This window comes from Pleurodeles waltl, chromosome 6, assembly GCF_031143425.1.
Source record: "Pleurodeles waltl isolate 20211129_DDA chromosome 6, aPleWal1.hap1.20221129, whole genome shotgun sequence".
Taxonomy (NCBI): domain Eukaryota; kingdom Metazoa; phylum Chordata; class Amphibia; order Caudata; family Salamandridae; genus Pleurodeles; species Pleurodeles waltl.
In genome coordinates, this window is record NC_090445.1 from 429,124,798 (window position 1) to 429,151,518 (window position 26,721).

At 43.4% G+C, this 26,721-nt stretch overlaps 1 protein-coding gene across 6 annotated transcripts in view; it reads right to left on the reverse strand.

Moving 5' to 3' along the window:
• Positions 1–26,721, reverse strand: part of ATP2B4 (ATPase plasma membrane Ca2+ transporting 4) — a 588,558-nt gene that overhangs the window by 31,719 nt on the left and 530,118 nt on the right. For 3 of the 6 annotated variants that reach the window (XM_069238449.1, XM_069238447.1, XM_069238448.1), the window contains 2 exons: positions 21,674–21,781; positions 20,943–21,125 (listed from right to left, as the gene is read on the reverse strand). In XM_069238449.1, coding sequence (XP_069094550.1) covers positions 20,943–21,125; positions 21,674–21,781 — 291 coding nt within the window. Of the gene's footprint in view, positions 1–6,022; positions 6,210–20,942; positions 21,126–21,673; positions 21,782–26,721 lie in introns of all 6 variants that reach the window. The other 3 variants (XM_069238451.1, XM_069238452.1, XM_069238453.1) reach the window with 2 other exon arrangements.

Consider the following 26,721-nt stretch of genomic DNA (forward strand, 5'->3'; position numbering starts at 1 on the left):
ATCAGCTTCTTTGGGTGGGCCTCTGGTAGGTGAATCAACAGTTACTCCATCTTTTCCAGTGGAGGCAATCATACCCAACTAGGAGGCCCACTGAGTTAGCAAGCGCTATTGTGTAGCTGCCCCAAGTGGTACCTGCTTTCCATGAGCATCTATTTTGTTGAATTCCTTGTCAGGTGGGAAGCATCTCATTCGGCCTGTGCAGAAGGCCCTTTTGCAGGTAGTGTGCATTATCAAGGATTCTAGAACAATCTGGCCCTGGAATATAAGCTGGGTCGTTTGTGGTAGCCTTATATTTCTTTCCAACACATCGAGTGATAACTCTGGGCTTCACAGGGTCCCTGAAGTTGTAAACTGCCAACTTTATCATGCTCTTAGGCATTAGTAGATAACGTACTGTGCATTCTGATTTGGGCAGGGTGTTCACAAGAAAGTTGCCCTCGTTCCTCCAGACTATGGAGTTTTACAAGGTGGTGCTGTGCAACCTTAAAATTACTGTATAAAATCCAGTAGTATAATTTGGTGGGGATGTTGTGGCAGGGTCCTGCTTTACCTCTGGCTCATCCTGTGGGTCTATCACATTATACTCCCAAGGATAATCTGCCTTTTGTGGCCCTAAAGGTTAATTCCATGGGTACTGCATATAATAAGGACAGGCTGTGCCTGAGTTAAAATCTTGGACGAGTGTGTGGTAGTAGTGGCTGTGGTGAGGTTAGCGCTTGTGGTGAAGGGTGAGGTGTGGTCGGAAGGTGAAGTCTCTCCCATTGTAATAGACATGCACCCCTGGCCCTGAGTGCCCCAACTGTAATGATGTCTCGATCCCTATTGCTGATTTTGTGGTCTTGGTGCACATAGATCATGTGTGTGTGCCACAACATAGGCCTGTCTCATGGACGCCCAAAGCACTGCTCTCATATTGGTGAATGCCTTAACCAGGATTTAAGCAGCACTAGTGAGGCGGTGCCAGCATACTGTGTAGTGATCAGTAGGAGCAAACAGGTCCTTTTTATCTATGCACCTGACTGAGCCTGCAGACACACTCATTTAAAGTTTTGCTGCTGTGTGTGTAACTCACCTTTGGACTACATTGGTTTGGTGTGAAGTGCTGCTCAGTGCGTGTGCGGTACACATGTGCTGGGTGTATGTGTGTCTGTGAATAGTACAATGCAAGGATAGTGTATTTTTGTGCACTGTGTGTATATCATAAACATGCACTGGGTGTATAGGTGCCTGTGAATGGTACCATACATGAAGGATGTAAGTGTTGTGCAGTGCATGTATGCTCTATGTATATGCTGAGTGTATGTGTGTGTGAAGGGAACAATACATAGAAGACTTTGGGTTGTATTTTGGGAGACCCAGTGCTGACTGGAGGACCATGAGGAGAGAAGGTAGAGGAATCCCCCTCAGACACGTTTGTGGATTGCTGTACTCCTGTAAGCTGGGGGGAACCATATGGAGGGCAAGCCAGGCTCTTTGGTACACTTCAAAGAGTGGCCTTTGATTCAGAGAAAAGTAACTAGGGAGGGACCTGGGCACATGTCAGGAAGGAGGTGAGGCTGATAAGAGTGCTAAAGAGCAGGGCTGAGGTCCTGGGGCACCCTCTGATACACGCATCACTGTGGCCGACATACACGTGTGAACCTCTAGTCACTCCTATGGCCTGTGTTGTAGGGCTATCAGTCTTGGAGTCCCTCTTGCTGTGACAGTTGTTTTCTGGAGGAAGGACAGGGCACTTCAAAATTAAGCAGACCCCTAGCAAACTTCAAAACACAGATTTAAATCACAATTGGTATCTGGAAATGGACTATAAGAAGGAGAGCTCGAGCCCCTAAACCCCTAAAAATTGTCAACTGGCAAGAAGCCAGTCAGGCTGTGCAAGGGGAAGCTCTGCAAGGCTTCTGTCTGTGCTCAGGACTAGGGCCCAGTCCTGTTCACCTTGGGAATCCAAGACCACCTGCCCGTGGAGCATGGAGCACCTGCCAAGATCAGTGTGCCCTGTGAGAGAGAGGAGAGTGTTGGAAGGAGTGAGTTCCAGTGGGGGATCCTAGCAATTTGTTGAAAGCTGTGAGAAGATAGCTGCTGCACTGAACAGTTCGTTGCTCGTGTGCAGGGTACTGTTGGCTAATCCCATATGCCAGAGGAAATGAGCAGTGATGGTTGCTGCGCTGATTGGGTCGTGGGCAGTTACCAAGGTCCAGGGGTTGGGGAAGGGGAGAGACACTGGGAGACGGCAAGGTGCATGGTCTAGTCAAGACAGTCATCCGTCATCAGAGAAAGGAAACTTCAACAGTGACCTGAACTGACCTAAGCCGTGACTGAGGACATGCACAAGAGTAACTAGAGCTCTCACCTCAGGGGACGGAGTGTATTGTTTGTGAATGTCCTATCTTACTTTTGTTCATATATATACTCCTTTCTCCTTTAAAAGCACGTTTTTGGCTGGACAATCACTTATTGCTGCTGCCGAATGTATTTTGAGTTGTGAGCCTGTATTCACTTCCCTGTTTCTGCCTCCCCCCCAGAAGCTTTGTACTGCGCAACCTGCGTTATCAATTAAAGTGTTGAAGTGGTACTTGGCCCAGTTATTCAAGGTCCAAACTAGGTCAGTACTCAGGACATCAGGATTAAAAGGTTTCGGTCCCCACACTTGGTTCCAGTAGCTCCTGCTTTCCCCGTGGCCCTCTGAATGAGGTTCTGTTCTGACAGATGGCAGTAGTGGGAATGGTGTAGGAGTGGTGGCCGAGTTTCTAACCCTTTCGGGGGCTTGATGGTGTGGAAGGGTCAAGCGAGCTGATGCTTCTTAGGAATGCAGATGAGCCCCAGAGCCAAGGGTTTGGTATGTATTTTGACTGTGTTCAGATTGATAAAAATATTTTTTTTGTTTTTTGTCTAGGATATCTGCCAGCTTCTCTAAGATGTGGTGTTAGATCTCTGCATTAAGGGGAATTTAATACTGATTTATGTGCCAGCTGTGGAGGGTCTTTCAGCTACAACTTCAGCCCTGAGCTCGGTAACTTAACACTGGGCAGGAGGAGAGAATTGTAGAAGGGGCCCTACTTGGTGGTGATTATGGTGTTGAGTGCTGTTGTTCAGGACATCGGTGCTGAATGTGCATTGAAACATAGTTGGGATTTGGTGAACTTGGATGGGGGCATTTATCTGTGTTTAAACATCCTCTCACATCTGGGGAGTGTGACCTGGAGATGCTGACCCTGTAGGTTTGTGCATTTCCAGCTCAACTCCAGGCTCGACACACGAGTCCTGAAGGAGCAGTGCTTTGCCTTGGTCAATCCAGACTTATGGGTTTGAAACTGATCTTTGGGCTCAGTAGGAGCCGACCTAACTTTCTGCCCCAAAGCTTGGGTGCGTTGAACCATTGGTTCTAAGAATGTTTAATCTTCCTTGCTATGGGAGCCCTAGGAGAAAAGGGCCTCAAGCTTTTCCTGTATGGCCTGCTGGAAGATCCAAAGGGCCTGCCTCATCTTTCTCATCACCTGAGATATATCCGGCTCTGAAAATGTCAGAAATCGCTGACAAGACTTGCCTCTGCATTTTGTGATGTGCCCAGTGTGTTTAACCCGGTCTTTTAATGTTTTCTTGCAGTGGAAGACCAGCCAGGCTTCACAGGATGTCTGTGTGTGTTTTGGTGAGAGACAGAAGTTGCAGACCTCATGACATTCGCTCCAGGGATATTTTGAGGTACAGCTCTGGAAAAAGTCGAATGCTCAAGATGCATTTGTTAGGAAGCATCAGTAAACCATGGAAAGGATGGCGACTCGAGGCCGCAATGCACTGCAGTCTCCTTGACATTACTTGTTTAGTCCCAAGTCTCAAGTGGGACCAGACGTTTTCCTTGACACAACAGTGCTATTCATTTCATGGGGCTGGAAAAGGGAACACTAGACCAGAGACAGAAAGAAGAACTAGTACACTGTGCGAATTTGTGTGCCGATCCCCCAGCAGCATTCCTGAAAGTCTGAGCCCGATGGTGGAAGAAAACAATTTGAGTGAAGCCAGTATATGGTTGCACTGTGGATCTAGGGCGTAGTCACAACATCTACTATAAGTCGAAAATCTTTGAAAAAAAAACAAGTTGGAAACGTCCAGGTTCAACACTAGATGGCAGGAGTATGCAGACCATATGTTACAGCCACATATACTACAAATACATTACTTCCTTGATCCTAGTTTAACCCCTTTGGTGGCAATGATTACATACATAACACATACAATAAACCAGAAACCTTATATCAACTCCTATGAGTACTGCATTGGACCAGATCTGTTCTTGTAGCCATCCAAGCATGTCTGTTCCTTAGGATGGCCCTGAACTAATCAAACAAATTACAATAAGCCATAACATCCCTGAGCTGTGGATCTGGTCAGGGACTGTAAATTAGTTAAATAATAATGGACATTTCATTTGATTTCAATTTAGTGTTAAGGCACATGTTCCTTTTGTCCCCTAGAACTAAAGGTGGTCATGGAATATACACGGTTTTCTGTGTCTGTTTTTCATGTTGATCCACAAAAGGCTGTTGGCATTGAGCAATACAATGTTAACATGAGTAATTTTTAAAGTCCAGTGCAAGTAGTGTGTTTTTTGTCCTTTCCTTTTGTTGCCAAGGCAGGACGCTTAAAACTTAAAACAACTTTCAGAAATAAAGTCTGATTGTTAAAGTAAACTGGGTGGTCAAAGAGGTCCAGTACGGAACAGCAACAGTGTCATCACAAACAGAGCTAATCAGGAACCACTGGAGTCTTCACAAATCTCTGCTCCGAAAAAATCAGACAGCCATATCTGCACTAAGACAATAACTGCACACCTATGTGAATCGTGCATCAGAGGCATTTAGGACCGGCTATTCTTAAAAAAAAACAAGCAGAACTGGAGACACTTAGAATGGACCATCCATGAATGATTTAAGGGGACTGCAAGTTTCAAGTTTGCCAATTTCTGAAAGCACTGAAGACAACAGGAAGAGCACTTAAAATGAGCCATTTCTAAATTATGAGGCAATACAGAGTCATTCGGAACCAACCATCTCTGAACATACATATATAACCAATGCCAAAACGGAGAAATGAACCACTTTCAATACTGGCCAACCTCACATCAAAGTCTCACGCCAAACAAATATATACAGTAGGAAGGGAAGGCCCCAGAGTGCCTCCGGTGCAGCCAGAAAGCATGGCTCACCAGGAAACCACAAGAAATTCCAGATTCAATGAAAGTCCCTTCAAACAAAAAACAGAAACAGCGGAATAGCTCCAAAACCGAAAAACCTTAAGCAAAGCCACTACCTTAAAGAAGTAACACAAACCAATACACAAACACAGTTGTAGTTGATTGAAGGAGTGCTGTAAAGAGAACCACACTACAATTTTCAAAAAGTACAATTTACCCCAAATCTCTAAATGCTTAGTCACATAAAGGAAGGGCACAATACGTTGGTCTTCCTCCGAGTGATGATGCAGTGCTGCCTGCTTCACACACTTCCAATTACTTTTGAGTAGAGCTTTGGAAGAGAAAAAGTCACAGAACTACAGTAACGAGCCAAGGTTATTAAGCCAATTTAAAACATATGTAAAGAAAACAAGAAATTATTAATTAAGATATGGCAGTTTCAGATTTTGAGATTTAGACAGAAAACTAGAACCCTGGGGTAATTTGACAACTTAGGCAAGTGCCTAGAACACCCCATTTCTAGTTGATCACATACTGATCCCATATTCTAGTAACAGATGAAAGCAGAGGTCCTGTGAGAAAAAGCAAACAGACTAAAACTACAAAAATAACACAGGAAAAGGAGAGAAAAAACAGGAAAAGATTGAAAATGGTTAGAGGTTATAGATTAAACAACAGGCAACGTTTTCTGAGCAGGCAATTTACATCGTGCTGGGTGAGAAATAAAATGAAATGCAAAAGAGAAAAAAGGATCCAAAGCAGTTCGGTCAGAGTGAGTGTGGCGAGAGCACTGATGAAGATTTAAGTCATGCACAAGAAGAGACTGTCACTCACTGCCCGCAGAAGGAGAAGCAGCAGCAGCAGCAGAAGTGGTAGGAGTGGAATTGGCGGAGGACAGAGCTACATGGGTTGGGCTAGAAACATGTTTAACATCATGGTGCTGGCTAAGGATGGAGGGCTGCCGCCTGAGAGCCCCTTGCAAAGAGCTGGAGCCGGTCTGGAATGTATAAACTACGTCCATCTGCAAAGAATCAGAGAGTGAGACAGCTTCACACCACAGTCATAGGGAAGAATAAGAGTGAGGAGGGAAAACAAATGTAGAGAGGAGGATTTATGGTGTGAAAACAGAGGGACAGTGGGAAAGATGTCAGAGAAGGTGAGAACCAGAAAGTAAGACTGCAACACACAACATTCTTTGTGAGGTATAAAGAGGGATTGATGGAAGGGGTAAAGAGGGATTGATGGAAGGTGGGAGAAAGGGAATACTAGTACAACAAAATCAATATCACAATTAATGGGAGATATGGGAATAAGTAGGGAGAACATGATAGATGGTGGAAGGGATGTCAATGAAGGAGAGAACCACACCTCAGGTATTTCAAGTGGGATAGGCAGAATAGAGTGAAGTAGAAGTGCAAAGAAGGAACAGAGGAAAAGTATCATCTTCACACCATGGTGGGAAGAGGATTTGAAAAAGAAAGGTGCAAAAGCAAGGCTAGATGAATAAAAGATGGAAAGAAAAAGATAACTGCAGGGTAAGACAGCTTCACAGCTGACTGCAAGGGGTGTTTAGGAGTAGTAAAAGTAAGAAGGGTGTTAGAAAGAAGGGGCAACAGAAAGAAGGAAGAAAGGAAAAGAGCAGAAGAACATGCAAGAACCTCACATCAGTTTAATGGAGATGTGAGAGGATAGGAGGAGTAAGAACAGGCAAAAAGGAAGAAACAATGAAGGTAAGAAGGAACACTGAAAAAGGTGAAATAGCTTGATGCCAAAGCTATATAAGGGTTGGAGAGATAGAGACAAAGTATAGGGGGCAGAACAGAAAAAGGGTGATAAAAGATGAAAAGAAGGAAGCAGGGAATGAGAGAAAGAAGGGGGGGAAATTGAAGAAAGGGCAGAATGCAAGATAAGTGGGAAGAGACTGTCAGATAGCTTCTCCATCAAACTACAAATATGGGAGGCAGATAAGATAAGGAAGACATTTTAAAAACTGAGGGGAGGAAAAATCAAAGTAAGGAGGGAAGGAATTGGGAAGAAACAGCAGAGAAACAGTATAAGTAATCACAATGTGGTAGCTTCATACTAGAGTCATAGAACGTAGATAACGCTAGAGGAGGTAACAAATCCAACACAGAAGTTCACAGCCCAGTTACAGGGAGAAATGGTAGGAGGTAAGGAAAAAGGAAATGTCCAAGTAGGAAGGACGACAATGAGACAGGAAGGAAATAAAAAACATAGTCAGCATAACACCACAATATTAGTGATATGTGGAAGCGAAGAAAGGGGAGACCAGGCGAACGAGTAACAGAGGGGAGGGAAGGACTGTGAAAGAACTAGTAAATATACAGAGATACAGCAGTCAGATGGAGAAGTAGGTGCCAGAAATGGGCAGGAGAAAGGAGGCAAAGGGCCAGGGAGAACGGGAAGGCAAACGGTAATGAGAGGCAAGGAAAAAAATGGTGGGAAATGGTCAGGGGAAGGAAAGGGTTGGGGAAGAAATGGCATGAGAGAAGGAGGTATGGGAGGAAGAGGAACATGGAAGGAAGGGCACTGACAAGTGAAGCACAACAGAAAAGTAGCGCAGAAAAGCTAGAGAAACGGTGAACGTGGTGAAGAGGAAAAGCAGGAGTACGAAGGGGAAAACGGGCAAAGAGGTACTTAATGAAAGATAAAGGCAAGCTGGGTACAAAATAGCACGGTTGCTGCCAAGAAGAAGAGAAGGCAGTAGGGAGGCAAAAAGAATAGAGATCTTGATGTATCATGGAGTGTCATAAGGGATTAAAACAGGGAATCAGAAAGAGTGAGTGAGAAATTTACCTTCCAGATAGTCTTATGTTGTACACTACACCTTCAGTCAGTTTTGTCTTTTTAGCCAATCACACTTTGCACTTTTGACCCTTATGGGCACATCAATATAATAAAACAACCACAACTAGATAACCCAGAATGCCAAGAACTGTTGACTAAAAAGGCAGGACATGCTAAAGGCATCATATGACATGGGGCCACCTGACTACTATGCTAAGCATGCAGCAACAAAAGCATTTAGATAGGAACACCGAGTCCAGCTGGTCCCTGCAGAAGCACTGCAATTAACTCTGCATTCAAAATGAACGTACAGGAGGCAGGTGGGGAGGGCAGGGGTACGCACTTATGAGTGTAAGAATCCCCGACTGCTACTGGCTGCCAATGACACAGATCATGTCTTCATCTAAAGCCTGCAACAGAAAGCTGCAATCCCTGCATAAAAGCCTCTACGGGGAGAACCAGTACATACAGATTGCCATGGTGGCCCTTCCTATAGATCTAGACAGTGTGAATGCCTATTTGCTTATTCAATGATGGTGAATGTACCATCAAATGAAATACATAGGGCCCTCCAGACAGTCCCTGACCACACAATGTATCCCCATTCTGTGGAAATAAGCAACCAAATCTTTTTTTAAATTCCAAAAAGATGATGGTCACAGACCTGCCCTTTTCCCCTAGTTCAACAAGCGTCTTAAATCTTGGGAGTCCCATTTCTTTCTTCCCTAACTAGGACGGATCCAAGTTATATCTGCATAGACTAGGCCTTTGGCAGACAAGCATGCCAGTGGCATGTAGAAGCTGTTTCCACTTGGGTGTCCACCCTGAGCTCTCAATGCAGAAGACCGACTCTTTCTAGCTTAACTTAGAAGCAGGTCTTAGGCACAGAATTTGGCCTTTCTGTTCTGGTACTGTAACTGCCTCTTCCAATCCCCTTTTCTGTACAGCACAGAAAATGTAAGTAACCCTTTATTTCATATGCCTAAATGTAATCTCTAATTAACTATATACACCTGCATCTATTTAGACATCTTACAAAACAAGTTTACATTTCCCATGTTGGGTGAAGTAGCATCCATTTGCATAAGGTTTACAAAGGGTGTGTTTGAGTAAGGCTAACACTTTTCATCTTTGTGCTGCATAATTGGTCCCTGGCTGGGGTACTAATGCCATGTGGTCATTGAGGATTAGGATGGTCTATAAATATGCTCTGAAAGAGTACACGTCACACCTGTTGGGTAATGATGCTAAGTGTCAGACAAATAATAGGAGGGAAAAGGAAAGGAAGCAGGAAAGCCATGGAGAGAGACACATTCACATTGATTGAGAGGAAGAGGAAGAGGGAGAGGGAGAGAGAGAGACTAATTAATATCAGATAAGAGTCAAGAGCGCCAGATAAAAGGGATGGCAAGAGATACAGCGGGGCACACATTTCAGTTGTGTAGAGTCAATGCAAAATGAAGAGTAAGACAAGAAGGAGATTATGATAGAAATGTAGGGGAATGCTGAGATTACAAGGGGTACAGATGAAGTCACCACAGCAATTACACATATACAAGAGAGACGCATGGAATTATTGGTGGGAAAGAAATTAGGAGTAGAGATGATGAGAGAGATAGGGTAATGAAAAGCAGAACATGGGGGTACGACAGACAGGAATACAAAGACATCAGGGTAGGCAGAAATTGTGAAACCAAAAAGATCATTTCACTTAGATTGATATACAAGACTGCAGTGCAATGTCCAAAAACTGAAAATGTCCAGAAACGTTGCTTCCTATACAGCACCAAGATTCTTCTTGCGATCTCACTGGTGTTACTTCTTTTCTACTGCTTTAAAATGAAAATGTTTTGGTGAAAGCACAATCTAACATATATATATGTATATATGTATTTATTTATAAAAGTAAAACAAGGCAGCCTGTAGAGAAAGAGAGAGGGTTAGAGCAGAGCAAAGGTAAAAGAGAAGCTTAATCCATCTAATCTGTGAGGGTATGGGTCTGTTGCCCACTCAGCAGTATCTAAAGCATGCACCTTTAGAAAAAAAATCCGCTTGCGATGTCACAGTGAGGAGGGGCACGGCAACAATATTATTCATTGTAGACCTATCTGGAATTCAGATTTTTGTTCCATGGAATGTTCCGCAGAGCATCTTGTAAATTTCAGGATTTTAGTAGCTATGCCACAGAGTGAAAGAGACATGAGTACATTGAGACAGAAAGATGGGCTATTTAGAATATAAATATATAGCGAAGGAGAGAGTGAAGGACAGAAAGAGACTAAGGGGGTCATTCTGACCCTGGCGGGCGGTGACCGCCAGGGTCACCGACCACGGGAGCACCGCCAACAGGCTGGCGGTGCTCCCGAGGGCATTCTGACCGCGGCGGTTCAGCCGCGGCCAGAAAGGGTAAACCGGCGGTATCCCGCCGGTTTACCACTGCCCTTGTGAATCCTCCATGGCTGCGGAGCGCGCTCCGCAGCCATGGGGATTCTGACACCCCCTACCGCCATCCTGTTCCTGGCGGGTCTCCCGCCAGGAACAGGATGGCGGTAGGGAGTGCCGCGGGGCCCCTGCAGTGCCCATGCCCATGGCATGGCATGGGCACTGCAGGGGCCCCCGTAAGAGGGCCCCGCAAAGTATTTCAGTGTCTGCTAAGCAGACACTGAAATACGCGACGGGTGCAACTGCACCCGTCGCACCCCTGCAACAATTCTGAGCCGGCGTCCTCGTTGCAGGGGCATTTCCTCTGGGCCGGCGGGCGCTCTTTTGGAGAGCGCCCGCCGGCCCAGAGGAAATGTCTGAATGGCCGCCGCGGTCTTTTGACCGCGGTGCGGTCATTCAGCGGCGGTACCTTGGCGGACGGCCTCCGCCGTCCGCCAAGGTCAAAATGACCCCCTAAGTCAGAGAGACACAAACAGGGACTTTCCTAATGCACACATTTCTATAAGCAGCAAGTAGCGTAAATATAGATTTGTCAAATCAATGTGAGTCAAAGATTCTTCAAAATGTGCCACTCCACAAATAATTTTGTCAGACAACACTAGTACCCATAAACTCTCCTGTTTATTATTCACTATGCCTGATGACTATTCATTAGGGTAATCCAAGTTGCAGGTTGGGAAACCATGAGGATCGTCGAAGACTAGCTGGAAGAATGACCTCTTCTCCAGAGCCACCAACTTTTAAGTCTCCGCTTCTATCTCTTGAGATAAACCGACTTAAAAGACTGCACTTCTCTTCATGTGATCCAATTAGTGGGTTACCTGTGAGCAGAAAGTTCGGCATCCCTTGTTGCACATCAGCATTTAGGCAAGCAGAGTTATTCAGAGAGTGTCACAGAGTGATTCCATTGCACCATTTAAAAGATGAGATGTCAGAAATATCTGCTGCCGCACTGATCACTTTCTTTTACCCAATAACATAACAGGTGTATTTGGAATGCAGACAATCACCTTGAGGGGCACTTGGCACTGAATATCGGGAAGTTGAAAGGCTGAGTGGACCAGCGGGGATTCAAACCTGTGACCAAGAGGTCCAGCACAGAATCATGCAATAAACAAGTGAGGTACGAGACAAAGCTCCAGAAGACCTTAGTTGACTATTTCCTTAACCTCCAAACCTTAATTTTTTAGGGCATGGTCCATAAACCCCTAGATAAATTGCCAAAAGTATCAGTCATACCTCCTCAGTGAAGCAAATGGACTTGCAGCTCACATGGTTGTGGAATACACTGTACATAGTTTTCAACCCAATAATGACTGCTTTTGTTCTCCATAGTCAGTGGAATTAAGGATGGGTCTGACGGTAGATAACGTTCAGGCACTGCAGAGACTATCACTGAACCAGAATACATTTTAAGCTACAGAGGATGCTGGTCCACGGGTCTATATTCTTTGATCACTTGATAAGTTGTTGCCTTCATCATTAATCAGAGTTACAGGAGCAATCTAGTAAACAATCCCACTATAGGTTTTCCAACCTACCAGATGTCATGAAGCAAAGGCACATTTCAGAACCCTTATTGCAGGCAATTGTTGATGATGTACAATTAGGTAAGAAGACAAGCGTTTTTCTTTTCTCTGGCTGGTCCTTTTAAAAAGAACCTGTGGAGAGTTCCAGTAGCATTGAGACCAAAGAGGTAAGATGTCTCAATGCATCCCAATGATGGAGTGGCCCAAACCACAGAAGGCACAGCCTAGAGGTCAGATAATCAAATGTTTTGTTTTATCGCACCTTTGCTTATGACCTAATAGAATGTGGCAAACATCTACTGGGGAAACACTGGATTGACATCCTGTTGGAAGAAATGTAAGCATCATTCCCTAAGACATTTCCGAAGTGGTATCCTTTTCAGAAGTAAGGTGCCTCCTCTTAGATCGTGATAAAAATTATAGTCTCTGAGGTAGAATGCCAGATAGCTTTTCCTCCAAGACAGCAGATGCACTTCTCATCTTGTGGCTATCATAACCCAAATGGGAACAACTTCGCCTTAAGTCAAGACTTGCGTGTCTTGGTGAGGAATCTCCCAGCATATGCTTCAGTGGAGGAACTAGGCAGAAAAAAAATTCTGGAACTATTTGACAGAGCATGGGAACAGATAACTAATTGACTTAGATGGTATCAAGCTGTTTTAAAGTGAACGTCTCACTAGTATGTGTGTTGACATACAGTGCTTTCACATTAAGGGCTACATTGGTGCATTCTATGATGGTTACCTTAACTGAGGGACAATTGAGGAAGAGAACGACAGTTCTCAATGTTGGTAGAACCTTTGAAATCACGCCTCTCAATGTTGGTCAGGAACAGTGTTCACAGTATTTGTTTGGGTTCTTGTGAGCAGATCAACAAGGGTCTAAAGAAGACACTACATGAGAGATGGGAGTTTTCTAGCCTTCTCGGATGGTTGGAACCCTCTAGCAGTAAGAACAAATAAGCATAGTTTTTGAACACTCACTTCCTTCGAGATAAATGCCTTCTCTGCACTTTCTGCCCAAAAAATAATTCTACAACAGTTGACTGTCTGGTGGTCAGTAAAAAAGAGTGATCTTTTTCATTACCTCACGGAACTCATTCTTCAAAAAGACTAAAGGCATGACAGGAAACCTATAAAAAAAGGTATTCAGACTGCAATAGTACTTCACACTGGCACACTTCGGGAGGAAGAATAAAATAAACTGGGAGTACAGTTTTTGTCTATGGAAGGCTGTTACGCCTATTTTCTAACTTTCATTGATTTTCTTCATTTTAAAGATACGTGTTAAACAGCTTCAGAGACATCTGTGTCTCTCAATTGTTTTAATCATCAACTGGCCATGTTTAAAAAAGAAAGAAATAAGCACTTTGATTAGCATGAATGTTTTCGAAGTATTGCAATTGACAGGGATCCCGCAAACTGGCAGATAAATTCAGTCCATAATGGAAGAATGTAAAACAGATAACAGCATGAGCATGTCTGTTTGGGAGAGAATGCAACGGTGTCAGGTGATACAAGGTAGTGGACAGTAAGAGCCTGCTGGCTCACCAATGCTTTTTTCCATTTTACGGAAATAATTTTAGATCTCTGAAAATGTTGAAAATTACCAAGCTTTTGGTTTTCTTGTGCTTTAAAGTAATTAAGACTTGATGAAGAACATGGACCAAATTATCTGCACTGCAACTGAAGCAGTCGTCTTATGTGGCTGATTTATGAATTACTATTGTGGAGCAGGACAAATGGATCAATACCAATAAAACATATACATATGTCCTGATTACAAAAGTCACGGTACTGGTGGTGAGCAAACTCTGCACAAAACATTGACAACACTGTGCAGTAGCACTGCTCCAGTATCATGCAATAACCAGTTAAATCCCATGGAATGGGGAACAGGCACATGGACTGGGATATCTTGGTGGTAAAATCACACGAAATTCCCAGTTCCATAGGGTCTGAAGTATACATTTAGCACCAGCTCTTATCAGATGCCAAATGTATGCTACGGTCTCTGTGGTTGGGCAGGGGTGGGGAAGGGGTAAACAGTAGTATGTGGGCACACGGTATGTGCTCACCTACCAGAACAAATGATTTAAGAGGCTTGGCTACAGAAGCTCTTACGATTTTCCCAGTGGAATTACTACCCCATAAAATCGGGTCGTCTACTCTAACACCTGAAAACACTGGATACGAGAACACCAGTTCACTCAGTATCAGGCGCAGTGGATTCTATATTATAATTATACTCTGCATGACTTGTAATCAGGGCCATAATCTCTGATCAGAAAGCCTAAAGTTCAACTGGAAGCGATCTGGATATGGAAAATAAATAATTAAGTGTCAAAATGTCACAAAGTGATGAAAACATTGTAACGCCTGTTCACTTGAAAAACAAAAACGAACAATCATCAAGAAAAGATCTCATCATGGAGGAGAATGACGAGTCGTAGTCATTAGTGGAGTTTCTTACGTCTGTATCCAGTCTGAGGGATGTGACTTGATCACACAAGACAATAATGAGTTTGAGTGCTGAGTTTTGCCATGCTTTTTCCACGAATACTCTGTCTTGGGGAAACATCTTGGAAGAAGTGAGCACTCTTCCTTATCTTAGCGTAACATTATCAAAGCATTTTTCATGGAAACAGCAGATCAGTGGCACTGGAGCAGAAATATGGAAAGGACTTTTCACAACAAATTGAGACAGTGATGATCCATGCAGAGACTGGAAGTGTTTGACATATGGGTTGGATATATGGGCCTTACGCGTTTGTACCACTGGATTTCAACATCTAGTGGAGGTAACTATAACCCGTCCTTGAGCAGTAATGTATTTCATGATTGAAACAATGCTTTGTTTTTCCCTTCTGAGAAAGTCACCTCTCGAGCAACAAAGAGAACAGCGGGTTAGTAAGCTGAAGCTTGGAAAATATAAAGCCTAAGCAGTAAAATGAGCAATTCTGTTACCTACACTCTTTTCTACTTAATTTCCCTTGTTCAGGTTTTATTTGCCTCAAGGGGCTTCGCTTTAGCCAACATGTTTTAGGAGACGCATTTTAGTATACATATCAGTGTACTGCATTTGTCACTTTATATTCTTTAAAAGACTTTTCAGACCCAGGTGATGTTTTTAGGGAGATAATAGGTCTGTCAGTTACATTTTAACATATATTGTCTTGTCTATATAAGCAAACCACCAAAGTGGCTCAAAGGACACCAGTTGTATGATCTTGGATCTGATAATTAAGATGACACTTGCAATAGTGAGATCCCATAACCTTTCCAAGTCTTACCAGTTTCCCTCTATAGATAGACTTATTGTCTAATTGAGAATACCGCTTTGAACTTTATGGGATTCTTCATTATATTTTCTACATTACGTTACCATGATGCGAATCGTAGCTACTCTCAGTTGGAGCTGGCTGATGTATGCTTTGCAACGAGGGGTGGCTGAGTTGCAAACAACATTGGAGATGTTGTCTACACAGCAATTATGACTGAGTACACAATTGTCATCATTTCTAGGGAATTCGAGGACAGCCTTGTTCAGGAAGAAACTTTAATCGGCAAAAGGCGTCCCGGAGGCTGGATTGGTTAATCATGGCTTGGCCATCACATGTACCAGGGTACCAAACTATCTTCTTTTAGGGGGGTGCACCGCTGCTATCGTATTAGCTTAAAGATTACATGCCTGATAACTCCTTATGCGCCAGCGCTGCCTTTATTGGGCACCCCTGGGAATACCACTTTTATGAAAACAGCAGAGCTAGTGACATGGCATGCAGCTGGTATACACTCACTGGGAGATTTATACAGAGAGGATACACTGATTCCCTTCGACACTCTGGTGGAAGAGACTGTGTTACCAACGGGTCAATTCTTACTGTATAATTCCTTGAAAACATCCTTGTCCCTTCACTGGGGGGATGTATCGAGGGAAGTCTCAACCCACCTAATAGTCCAATATGTGCAAGGTTATGGGTAGTGGCACACACCTGGTTCACTGGCTAGCCACCGCACTACAAATTAATACCATGCCTGCTCATTCTGAGCTACGCGCACCCTGGGAAGACGACCTCACTAGACCATTCACGGACGGGAGTGGGGGATGGCGCAGGCAGGACCTACACGCGTCCACAGAATGCGAGCTTCCACCTGATCCAATTCTATATATTCCACAGGGAATACCTCCCCCTGAGAAGATTAATAGTTACTTTCACGGGATGGATGCGTCCTGTCCTAGGTGTGCATTGGTTGCGGCTGATTTCCTGCACATGATGTGGTCTTGCCCCTTACTGGATGCCTACTGGTAGTATGTGGTCACTTCCCTTTCTACCTGCAGGACACACCCAGCCTTAAACAGCTGGGAGGCGTGCCTAATGGGATTGTTCCCCAGATCCAGGAGGCACATGGCGACTACACGTTTTCTGGACCTGAGATTGCTAATGGCAAAACTCCTCCTCACCAGGAGGTGGAGGGCATCTGAACCTCCCCTTCTGAGGGCTTGGCTGTGCTCTTTTCCTGTGTGGGTGTAGGCTGAGGGGGTGGCACTGCAGAGGGAGGATACGCAGGGTTGCCGCAAGTATCCTTTATCTGCTAGCTGGGACACCATGCTTACTGAGCTTGAGTCTTTACAGGATACACCTGCTGAGAATTTGAGCACCTAGGGGTGCGACGTTCATAATGCATTGTTTGTGGAATGTGGGGAGCAGTTCCTTATCCTGTTAAAAGGTACTCCCCTACTGTAGGCAGTTTAAATTGTTGTATGCTCCTGTTGCACTTCCTTCTGGACCCCCCCAACGTTTGCCAGATTGAGGGGGGTGGGAGTGCTAAGTGGGCAGCGGGGGTTTGTATGAGGGCGAGATGTAGTCAGCAGGCTCTGGTTTTGATTATTTAAATTATTATGCCAACACATTCATTATGAAATAAGACAGCCTGCATGATTGGTCGTTATCAGAACCATATTCTGGTGGTGAATACCAGAACTTGGTGAAATTTCAGCTTTGTAAAAAAGGATGACGATTCACACTTAAAATTTGCACTAAGCTTTACATACGCTGCTGGAAGCAACTCATATCTGTCATTAGGTGGTGTAGCTGCTGTACCAGATTGAAAGATACTAAAAATCACTTTGTGTAGTGATTTTGTTGATCCATATATAGGTGCCACCCTTGCTTTGACATTCACTCCTATTAATATCCGTATTCCAAAGAAGTATGGACAAAAAAAGACAACAGTCAACATGATAAACTAAAATAAAGTTACTAACAATAAATCACTTCATCAGAAGCATAGAGATTGTGATGATTGACGCAAGGCAAACAGCTCTCACTCAGACATCACTCCTCTTGTTCATATCGATGAGATGGCATGAATCGTATGATGTCCATGCGACACTGATTGGCTAGAGGTCCCAAAGAGCACCCAACCTCAACAGGACTGCACTGACCAAAAATGTCACGAGAGCAGTGCCTGTGCAAAATCATTTTCCCCATCAACAAATTATGTGGTGTGGGTCAAGCAGAAAGATTATTGTGGAGTTTTTATGATACTATACTAGCTCAAACTGGTGACTGAATAACAAATGTCACTGAGTTTTCAAACTCTGCGGAAGAGACAAAGTATGCAGATGGGTATGAGGTACTTGAAACTAGCAGGGGGCTGTGATACTTAGCAGCAGAAAGATAAAAGCATTCAATGTGGCTCCTGAAAGAAAGAACCTGAACATACTGATAATGCTGTCCATCTATTCTTTGATGGAAAGGTTTTCAGCAATTCTCAATGAATTGGAGCTTTTGAGTATGCTCTAGCAAATGTTTCCAAGGGCAAATTTGTGACAGATTGCCTGCAAATTTAAAATGCAGTAATGCAATGTCTGGATCTCCACTTGCGGAAGCCACTCTACTTTGCAAGGAAATACACGTTTTCCATGAGTGCAAAAATGAGTCACCCCTCCCTCCATCACTTTGATAAAAAAAACTCAGCAAGTAACCTCAGGCCAAATGACAGGACTGCAAACTGAAAATATGTTTACTGCATGATAAATCATAAATACTTTCATTTTAAATGAAAATGTGGGAATATGCATCCAGGAGCCTTAGCATCCCCAAACTAGTTAGTGGTTGACACACCTGCAAAATCTGTGCTAATATGATTACCCTGCATATGCTTCTCAATAATTCTGTTGAGGAAGAACAGATCCAATACTTGGTAGAGACCTTATCCCTTTTTCTAGAACATATCATCATAAATACAATTCTTGCTCTCTTGATACAGGGCCCTTCTGCTCCAGTTCCTTGGCGGAAAGCATCCTCTTTTTCTTTTTCAAGATGTCTATATGAGGGAGAGGGGAACTTTGGCGAAGGCTTACTGGGAAAAGGTAGGACATACCATCAAATGAATAATCAGAATGAACAACTGGAATGAGATTAGCTCTTTCCAGTGTGACAGAAGGTCAACTATCATTGCATGTTGAGGCATGTTGTGTACCATCTAAATGAATGCGATTGTTGCTTCTTACTTCTTAAGAATATTACCGTGGCCCACGAGGCACTTGGGGTGCTTGAAATGGCCTTGACTGCTGTGGTGTACTGTATCCATGAAACTTGCTATATTTCTGATAGAACTATCTATTCATAGATGCCAATTCTGGAGAATCGACCACGGACCTACTTTCAAACAGCCCCAGAGAGGAACTTAATGCGTCAAGCAAGAGACATGAAACACCAAATGGCATATCCACAGTTTTTAGCTATCGGTCTGCAAACAAACCTGAAGACCTCACCCAGGAGTGGTGTCTTACAAGAATGATTACTGTGCATAAGGATCTGACAACCAAGTTAATTGTGTCATATTCAGTGCATAGATTATTCTAAAAGGAATCTGTCCCATCCTTTACCAACTGAACAAAGGGGCCTCACATATGCTTATGAAACTTGTTTGTGACCAAATAAGTTATTACCCAAAAGGTGCCTATGCATAATGTTGCTAGCAAACAAGAGGCACTGGTGGTTCTGATAGCAAGGCCACCTAAATCAAATATCTTTCTGCCTTGTGCATCAACACATTTAGACTCCTTGACTAGAGGAGCATCAAAGTGTATTTAATTTCAATTTAGCGGAAATGCTTGAACCACTAAGCTCTATGGAATCTGACATGAATAAATTTGGGCTCTTTGGGTGCTACTGTCTTTGGAAGCTGGTGTAAAATTAAATTTGTCCCATGCAGCAAGAGTACGGTCAAATAGTGCTTCATTAAACAGAAGCAGCATTTTTGCTGTGTCCCCAGTCACTGCAGAAGTTTCATGAATACATTAGCCTTGTTAACTATGAGCTATACCATAGATAGATCTTACAAAGATCTTCACCACCATGTTAAGAGTCTTATTCAAATTCTTCTTGGAAGGGAGCAGAGCTACTAATCCTAAAACACCTCAACTGCTCTGTGAACAATATAATGTTTTCCATATACAAGTCAGAATCAAACATGCAGAAGATGCCTGCTAAACATACTTAGTTGCCATTGGGGCCCATGTTAAAGAGGAAATTATGATCTGGGTAGTGACAATTGAGTCTCTGCATATCTCTAAAAAGCCTATCAAATTTCCTTTCTGCACCCGCTCGTTTTGGTCAGGAAACTCTTGGTTTTGTCAGATTGTCATGTTATTATCACATTCCTATTGCATGAGTATTTTTAAAGTAGTGGTGTCCCAAAGCATGAAGGTGCTTTGTAGGATAAACATGCTTCCGGAATGTCATCAAGTACTCAGGATCTCACAGTGAATTAGTGCACTTCAAGCACAGTCAGTCTCCAAAATATGCATTGTTTTTTTATCTGAAGAAAGTAAAGATTCTCCTTCCATCATCCTGAATGTCATCTAAAATAAATGATTTTTTTCTCTGCCATGTGTGCCAGCAAAGATATTAGGATGACCTACTGTTTTTTCCTGGTAGAACTATGGCACTGAATTCTTGTGACTAGCTTTTTAGGCAACGCTTGTGGTATGGATTATATAAAAGCCCTCAACCAGGTCCGCAAAACCACTTAGAAAATGAAATAATGTTAACAGATTGGGTCTACAGCTTTCAATAATGATTCAGTGGGGGGTCCCCGGATTCCAATTATGAGTTAGTGGGGGTTCCAGTAATGATAAAGTGGGGGTCGACAAAAGTCAAAAGGCTGGGAAACCACTGTCCTAGAAGATTACCTCTGACACCTACCAATGCTACTATTTGCAAGGGATGCCCTTTGCATCAAATATCTAAATATTCCACCAGAGCCAAGACAGTAGCATTCTCCAAGAATGTTCTTGTCAGAGTGATGTGGAGAGCAGCTACATGCATTATGTAAGCATCACATTATAGTTGCTTCAGCACAAAGTGATTGGCAATTTGGTGAAGTGGTTTTGAGACAATGACTGCAGATGCTGCCTCTTACTTGTTTATAACTTTTCTCGGACCCCCAAAGGTTGAGCTGAGGTGATCCAGGAAGTTAGAGTGTGATGATCAAGATAAAATGTATGTCATTCCGCACTAATCTCTTTCGTATGGCCTCAAGAGCACCCAGCACCCTCCTGTTTCCCCCACTCACACTGGTCAAAATCATCACATAACCAGCACAATTTTTACTTATAAAACTAGTGTGCAAATAGGCTTTTCTATGCCTCCATACCCTTCTCAAGCCAATGCCGGCCCAGTTTATCACTCCCCATCTTCCTCATCCCCTCACCTAAAATTTGTGTTGTTTTCTAGAAGATGACCATTAATAAGAATAAGGACTGTGGAGAAAAATAATCAGTAAATGTGCATTTTTGACTACAGGTTACATTCCATGCATCACAAGAAGGAAATCCTGGACTAAGTCAAAAACATAGGTAAAAATGCAATCACTACTGTGGTCAACTGAGTCTTCCTAAAAACCGAGACTCTTTGGGATCTCTCAATTAAGGAGAAGGAAAATGGTTGCCTGAAACTGTACCTGAGTCTGTATTCGATTGAGGCCACGGAACCAGAGAATCTGTCCACGCCGCAGCTCCATCTCTGCATGATCAATTTCATCCTGTCCCTCAGTGAAGTCCTCCTCTGGAATATCCTCCTTTGGCATTCCGTGACCAGCCTCCTTTAAGAACTTCAGACGGCTTGTCGGGACAGTGCATATCAACTGCAGGACAAGAAGCAATGAGTCAACACCACTCCAGTAAAGACAAAAATAGGTAAAGTGGGGGATGGCAAAAAGAAGAGGGGGTAACACATGGGACAGTGATAGAGTAACATGGAACAGGAGTGGGGAAATTAACTACTCTAGTAGAGGGAGATACTGGAGATGGTGAAAGAACATGGAAGGAAGAAGAGAAAAACAAGAGGGATTTAGACTTAAATACTTTGTAATACCCGTGGCGAAGCAGTGGACTCTATGTCCAAGCTTGGCTTTTGGGGAGAGTTGAGTGGGCGCTATTTGAATGGGTGGAGGACGGAAATGGCCAATGTGCCAGATTAGCTTCACTGTGAGGGGAACTGTTCTAAATGAGTTAGTGTGAAAGTTCGCAATAAACAATGAGTACAGTTTGTACTATGGAGTGAGCCGAAGAAGAGTGGATGCATATTCAGTGGGTAAAAAATGGAAAGTCGGGCTAAGTAAGGAAAATTAGCATTTGTAGATATAAAGTGTGATGCTGGGAGTAGATGTCAGAAAGCGGTGCACATGCTTACCTGTCCCCACAGCAGTTCTCCCACACCTATGAATATACACCAGAACCACTGGTCCAAGGTGAGGCCTGAACAGCTGAATGGTTTTCCACCAAACTCCACAATAATGATCTAAGGAGGCAGATTTCAAGAGATGAGTTAGAGCCTAGCATTCTTCTACTGCTGGCAGAAACACACTAAGCTACACATGGCAATAACTAAATACTGGGGGATGCTGATTTCTGTCCCACATCTCTTTCCTACAAACCAAGGGGCATGGGCCTCATCTGTGTGTTGGTAGAGAGAAAACCCTGGCACACATGGTAATTTTATCATCACAGGGACAGTTTCCTAGCCTCAAGCTTTAATCACACATTCACAGAACTAAGAACCTTCTTTTGTCTGTGAACATACACCTGGTAATACATTCATATGTTCAAGCACTCAATCTGTGCTGTAAGACAACCCTACCTTACCTCATACATAAACCTAAAACCCCATCTACAACTGTGACACAAATATCAACACTTACAGACAACAGATGATCTATCACCCTGTAATGTGGCATGTAGAAAATGCCACCTGCCCGGGAAAATAGTCAAATAAACTGTTATGTCACCGTTTCAATGCTTAGCTTGAGGCAGCCCGAGTGTGTGTGTGTGTTCACCCAATCAGAATAACATGATGTGAGCTTTCACCATTACTGCACATCTTGTACAACATTAAGGGTATAAGACTACACTATACTGGTTAGTACACAAAAAGCTTGAGAGCTACAGAAGCCAGATATGAATTGACCATAGCATCAGTGCATAAATATTAAACAAGGCAATACTGCACACAGACAAGAAACAGAGGTAAGCCACGTTTACAGCTGAGATCAAGAAGGAAACATTGACTTACCTGTAACAATCAGGCTGAGGCTTCCAGGGGTGTAGATTCACATGCTCTGTACATTCCTGCTATCGGGGGGAGGGGGATGGGGTGAGGGCGGGAATCAAATGTTGCAAGTGATTTTTCTTTGAAGTAAAGATTTGGGATTTTTGAGGTGACTCATAATACCTCCTTCGAAACCTATAATGCATCAAGACACACTTCACCTTAGATGAACAAAAAACACCTTTGGTAACAATCTTTCTGGTGAAGACTTCTGTCGCATAGGTTTTCATTATCCTAATGAGGCTACAGGATTTGGGTGGCAGAATCACCTGAATTGTGGGGTACTGGGTAGAATTCCACACCATGTGACGCCTGTCGGCCTAATCTGGGTTTTCCGGCTAACTAGCAGCGCCCCGTCTCTGCTCAAGAGCAGGTATGATTGTGGCAACCGGGCGCATAACAAGAAAGACTCCTCAGGGGACTTGTGGTCGATCAGATCTCATCCCTTTCTCTCGTCAATTGGGTCTCACACAGGCAAAGACAAACAGAGGCAGAGTATAGTTCAATAGGGATTTAGTGAAGTAACTGCATCTTAGATACAAATGGCATGTAACGCAGTAACTAGGATGATAAAACACACTAAAAGCAAAAAGGTGACAAGGAGTGTGAAACACAAAAAAACAGTCCCACCATACTGTCACTAGGAGTGATATATATATTTGTCCTACCTAAAATATGTTTGAGCACAGCATAATAAACCCTAATCTGCCCTTCAGATCTCCCCCCTGGGAAGACATTATCCCCCCCATACCTGAGCAAGGAAGCCTGTAATCTAGAAAGACCTCATCCCCATCTAGGCCAGGGATTCGGTAGTATAAGCAAGCAGCTGTAGCAAAAGCAATCAGAAATCAGCATGCAGTCGTGGTCATCTGGCTGGAATCCCCCTCGAAGGAGTATAAGACAAAGTAGTGTTTTAATAATAAAACAGTTAATATTCTAAGAAAATGTTGGAGACACAGCGTACCACTTTTGCCAGCACCCCATCTGACTGCAGCCTTGAAAAAGCACAAAGTGCAATGCTAAGAATGTGATGCTTTCCTAGGCGAAGGAACAAACAGATGTAACTGGGCTGAAGTGCACAACAGCGTGCCTAGGTTGCTAAAATAACATGGCTAAAATAGCTATACAACATTCTATCTAACTGGAGATTACCCACCTCATGAATAATCCCCTAACATCAAACTGGATCTGGAAAAGTTTAGACCAGAACTCCTGCTCTCCGCTAGGTGGCATTGTGGAGCTCCGCACACTAAAACATCTTATCCTATGGCAAGCAAGGGGATATTTGATTATTTTGGGATTTGGTTTTACATTTGGGCCATGAGAGCTTGGCTAACTCTCAAAATCGGCCCACTTGGAATAGTGAGGGCTGCACTTTTGGGACTTTGGGACGCTGCCATGTAGAAAAATCCACAAGCCCTAGACACATCTGAAAACTAAACATCTGGGTGAGTCCAGGGTGGTTTGCTTCAAATGCATCCTGCACCATTTTCTTACCCACAATGCCCTGCAAACCTCAACCTTTGCCGGAAATCACACATTTTTTCCACATTTTTGTGATGGAACCTTCCGGAATCTGCAGGAATCCACAGAATTCCTACCATCCAGCATTGTCTCATCCATACCGATAAAAAGTCTGCCCCACTTGTCAGCCCAAAAATGTTTTTTTTCAAACTGCCCTTTTGGACCCGCTTTGGTTCACCCTCAATTTCGACATGTTTTTGGCTCTTCCCTGTCACAGGCACTTGACCCACCTACACAAGTGAGGTATCATTTTTACCGGGAGATTGAGGGGAACGTTGGGTGGTCAGAAATTGGTCCCGGTGATCCCACACAGAAATATGGTTTTTTTTTTATTTTTAAGCTAAATTTGAGGTTTGCTGAGGATTCTGGGTAAGAAAACATTGGGGGATACACGCAAGTCACACCTCCCTGGATTCCCTCGGGTATCTAGTTTTAAGAAATGTTTGGGTTTGGTAGGTTTCCCTGTATGGCTGCTGAGCCCAGGACCACAAATGCAGGATCACCCCTAACCCTCCCCACAAAAATAGGTAGCTTATTATTTGATAATTTTGTTGTGTCCACAGTGTTTTGGTGCATTTCCTTTCGCAGGCACTAGGCCTACCCACACAAGTGAGGTACCATTTTTATCGGGAGACTTGCGGGAGGCGCTGGGTGGAAGGAAATTTGTGGCTCCTCTCCGATTCCAGAACTGTCACCAAATTGAGAGGAAAAAGGTTTTTGTGGGCCAAATTTTGAGGTTTGCAAAGCATTCTGGGTAACAGAACCTGGTGAGAGCCCCACAAGCCACCCCATCCTGGATTTCCCTAGGTGTCTATTTTTTCAAAAATGCACAGGTGTGTTAGGTTTCCCTAGGTGCCGGCTGAGAAGAGGCCAAAATCTACAGCTAGTCACTTTGCAAATAAAATGTCAGATTTCAATGTAAAAATGTGATGTGTCCATGTTGCGTTTCCTATCGTGAGCATTAGGCCTACCCACGCAAGTGAGGTGCCATTTTTATCGGGAGACTTGGGGGGAACACAGAATAGCAAAACAAGTATTATTGCCCCTTATCTTTCTCTACATTTTTTCCTTCCAAATGTAAGACAGCGTGTAAAAAAAAGACGTCTATTTGAGAAATGCCCTGTAATTCACATGCTAGTATGGACACCCCAGAATTCAGAGATGTGCAAATAACTACTGCTTCTCAACACCTTATCTTGTGCCCATTATGGAAATACAAAGGTATTCTTGATAACTATTTTTCACTCTTTATATTTCAGCAAATTAATTGCTGTATACCCGGTACAGAATGAAAACCCACTGCAAGGTGCAGCTCATTTGTTGGCTCTGTAGGTTCTTGATGAACCTACAAACCCTATATATACCCGCAACCAGAAGAGTCCAGCAGACGTAACAGTATATTGCTTTAAAAAATTTGACATTGTAGGAAAAAGTTACAGAGTAAAACGTTGAGAAAAATTGCAGTTTTTTTCACCTCAATTTCAATTTTTTTATTTTATTTCAGCTGTTATTTTCTGTAGGAAAACCTTGTAGGATCTACACATATTACCCCTTGCTGAATTCAGAATTTTGTCTACTTTTCAGAAATAGTTAGCTTTCTGGGATCCAACATTGGTTTCACACCCATTTCTGTCACTAACTGGAAGGATGCACAAAAATAGTACAAATGGGGTATGTCCCAGTAAAATGACAAACTTGTGTTGAAAAATTGGGTTTTCTAATTCAAGTCTGCCTGTTCCTGAAAGCTGGGAAGCTAGTGATTTTAAGCACCGTAAACCCTTTCTTGATGCCATTTTCAGTGGAAAAACCACAAGCCTTCTTCTGCAGCCCTCTTTTCCCATTTTTGGGAGAAAAAAAAACGAACTGTTCGTTGTATTTTGGCTAATTTCTTGGTCTCCTTCAATTTTTGTTACCGCCGGCCTGTTGGTGGTATTACCGCCGCTTTATCACTGACCTCCTGAGGGTTGTAATGAGGGACAAAATCTACAAAAGAAACAATAGCATTTCATTACACCTCTCCTCAATGGATCAGCAAGCTACGATTTTTTCTTTATCAATTGGACATCCATCTGGTCACCATCAGCAACAGGACAGTGAAAGGGACTAGCTCAGCCTCAGTTTAGGTGTGGTGCCAGACAGCCACATTGGTACCCATGACAAGTCCCAAGCAATCAGTCACGTCCAGTTTTAATCTAAATGCAAATTAGGCCTGATCAAGGCTGTCCTTAATAGGCTGAGTGAGAACCACCCAAAGGTTGACTGGAACAATGGTTAAAACATGTGCTAACCTGTCCCAAATGTCATGGGAGAAACAGCCGAGACAGCTGGCATTTACTGATCTTAGAGTAAGACTAGTGCAGAAGAAAATCCACTTGCCCATCGCCTCTATTCTTTTTGAATCATGATCAGATGGAGCAGTACACAAGGCCCAGCTGGTAGACGCCCGTACCACTAGACTTTCTCGAGTCTGATGCTGTGTTAAGAAGGCAGGATCCCGAGAGGCAGGGCAATGGCAGCAAGCAATCTTTCTATTAATGGGTAGCCCTAAACAGGGCTTAGCCCAGGTGCCCAAAAGGGTGTCACTAAGCACCTTGCTGAACAGAAACAAT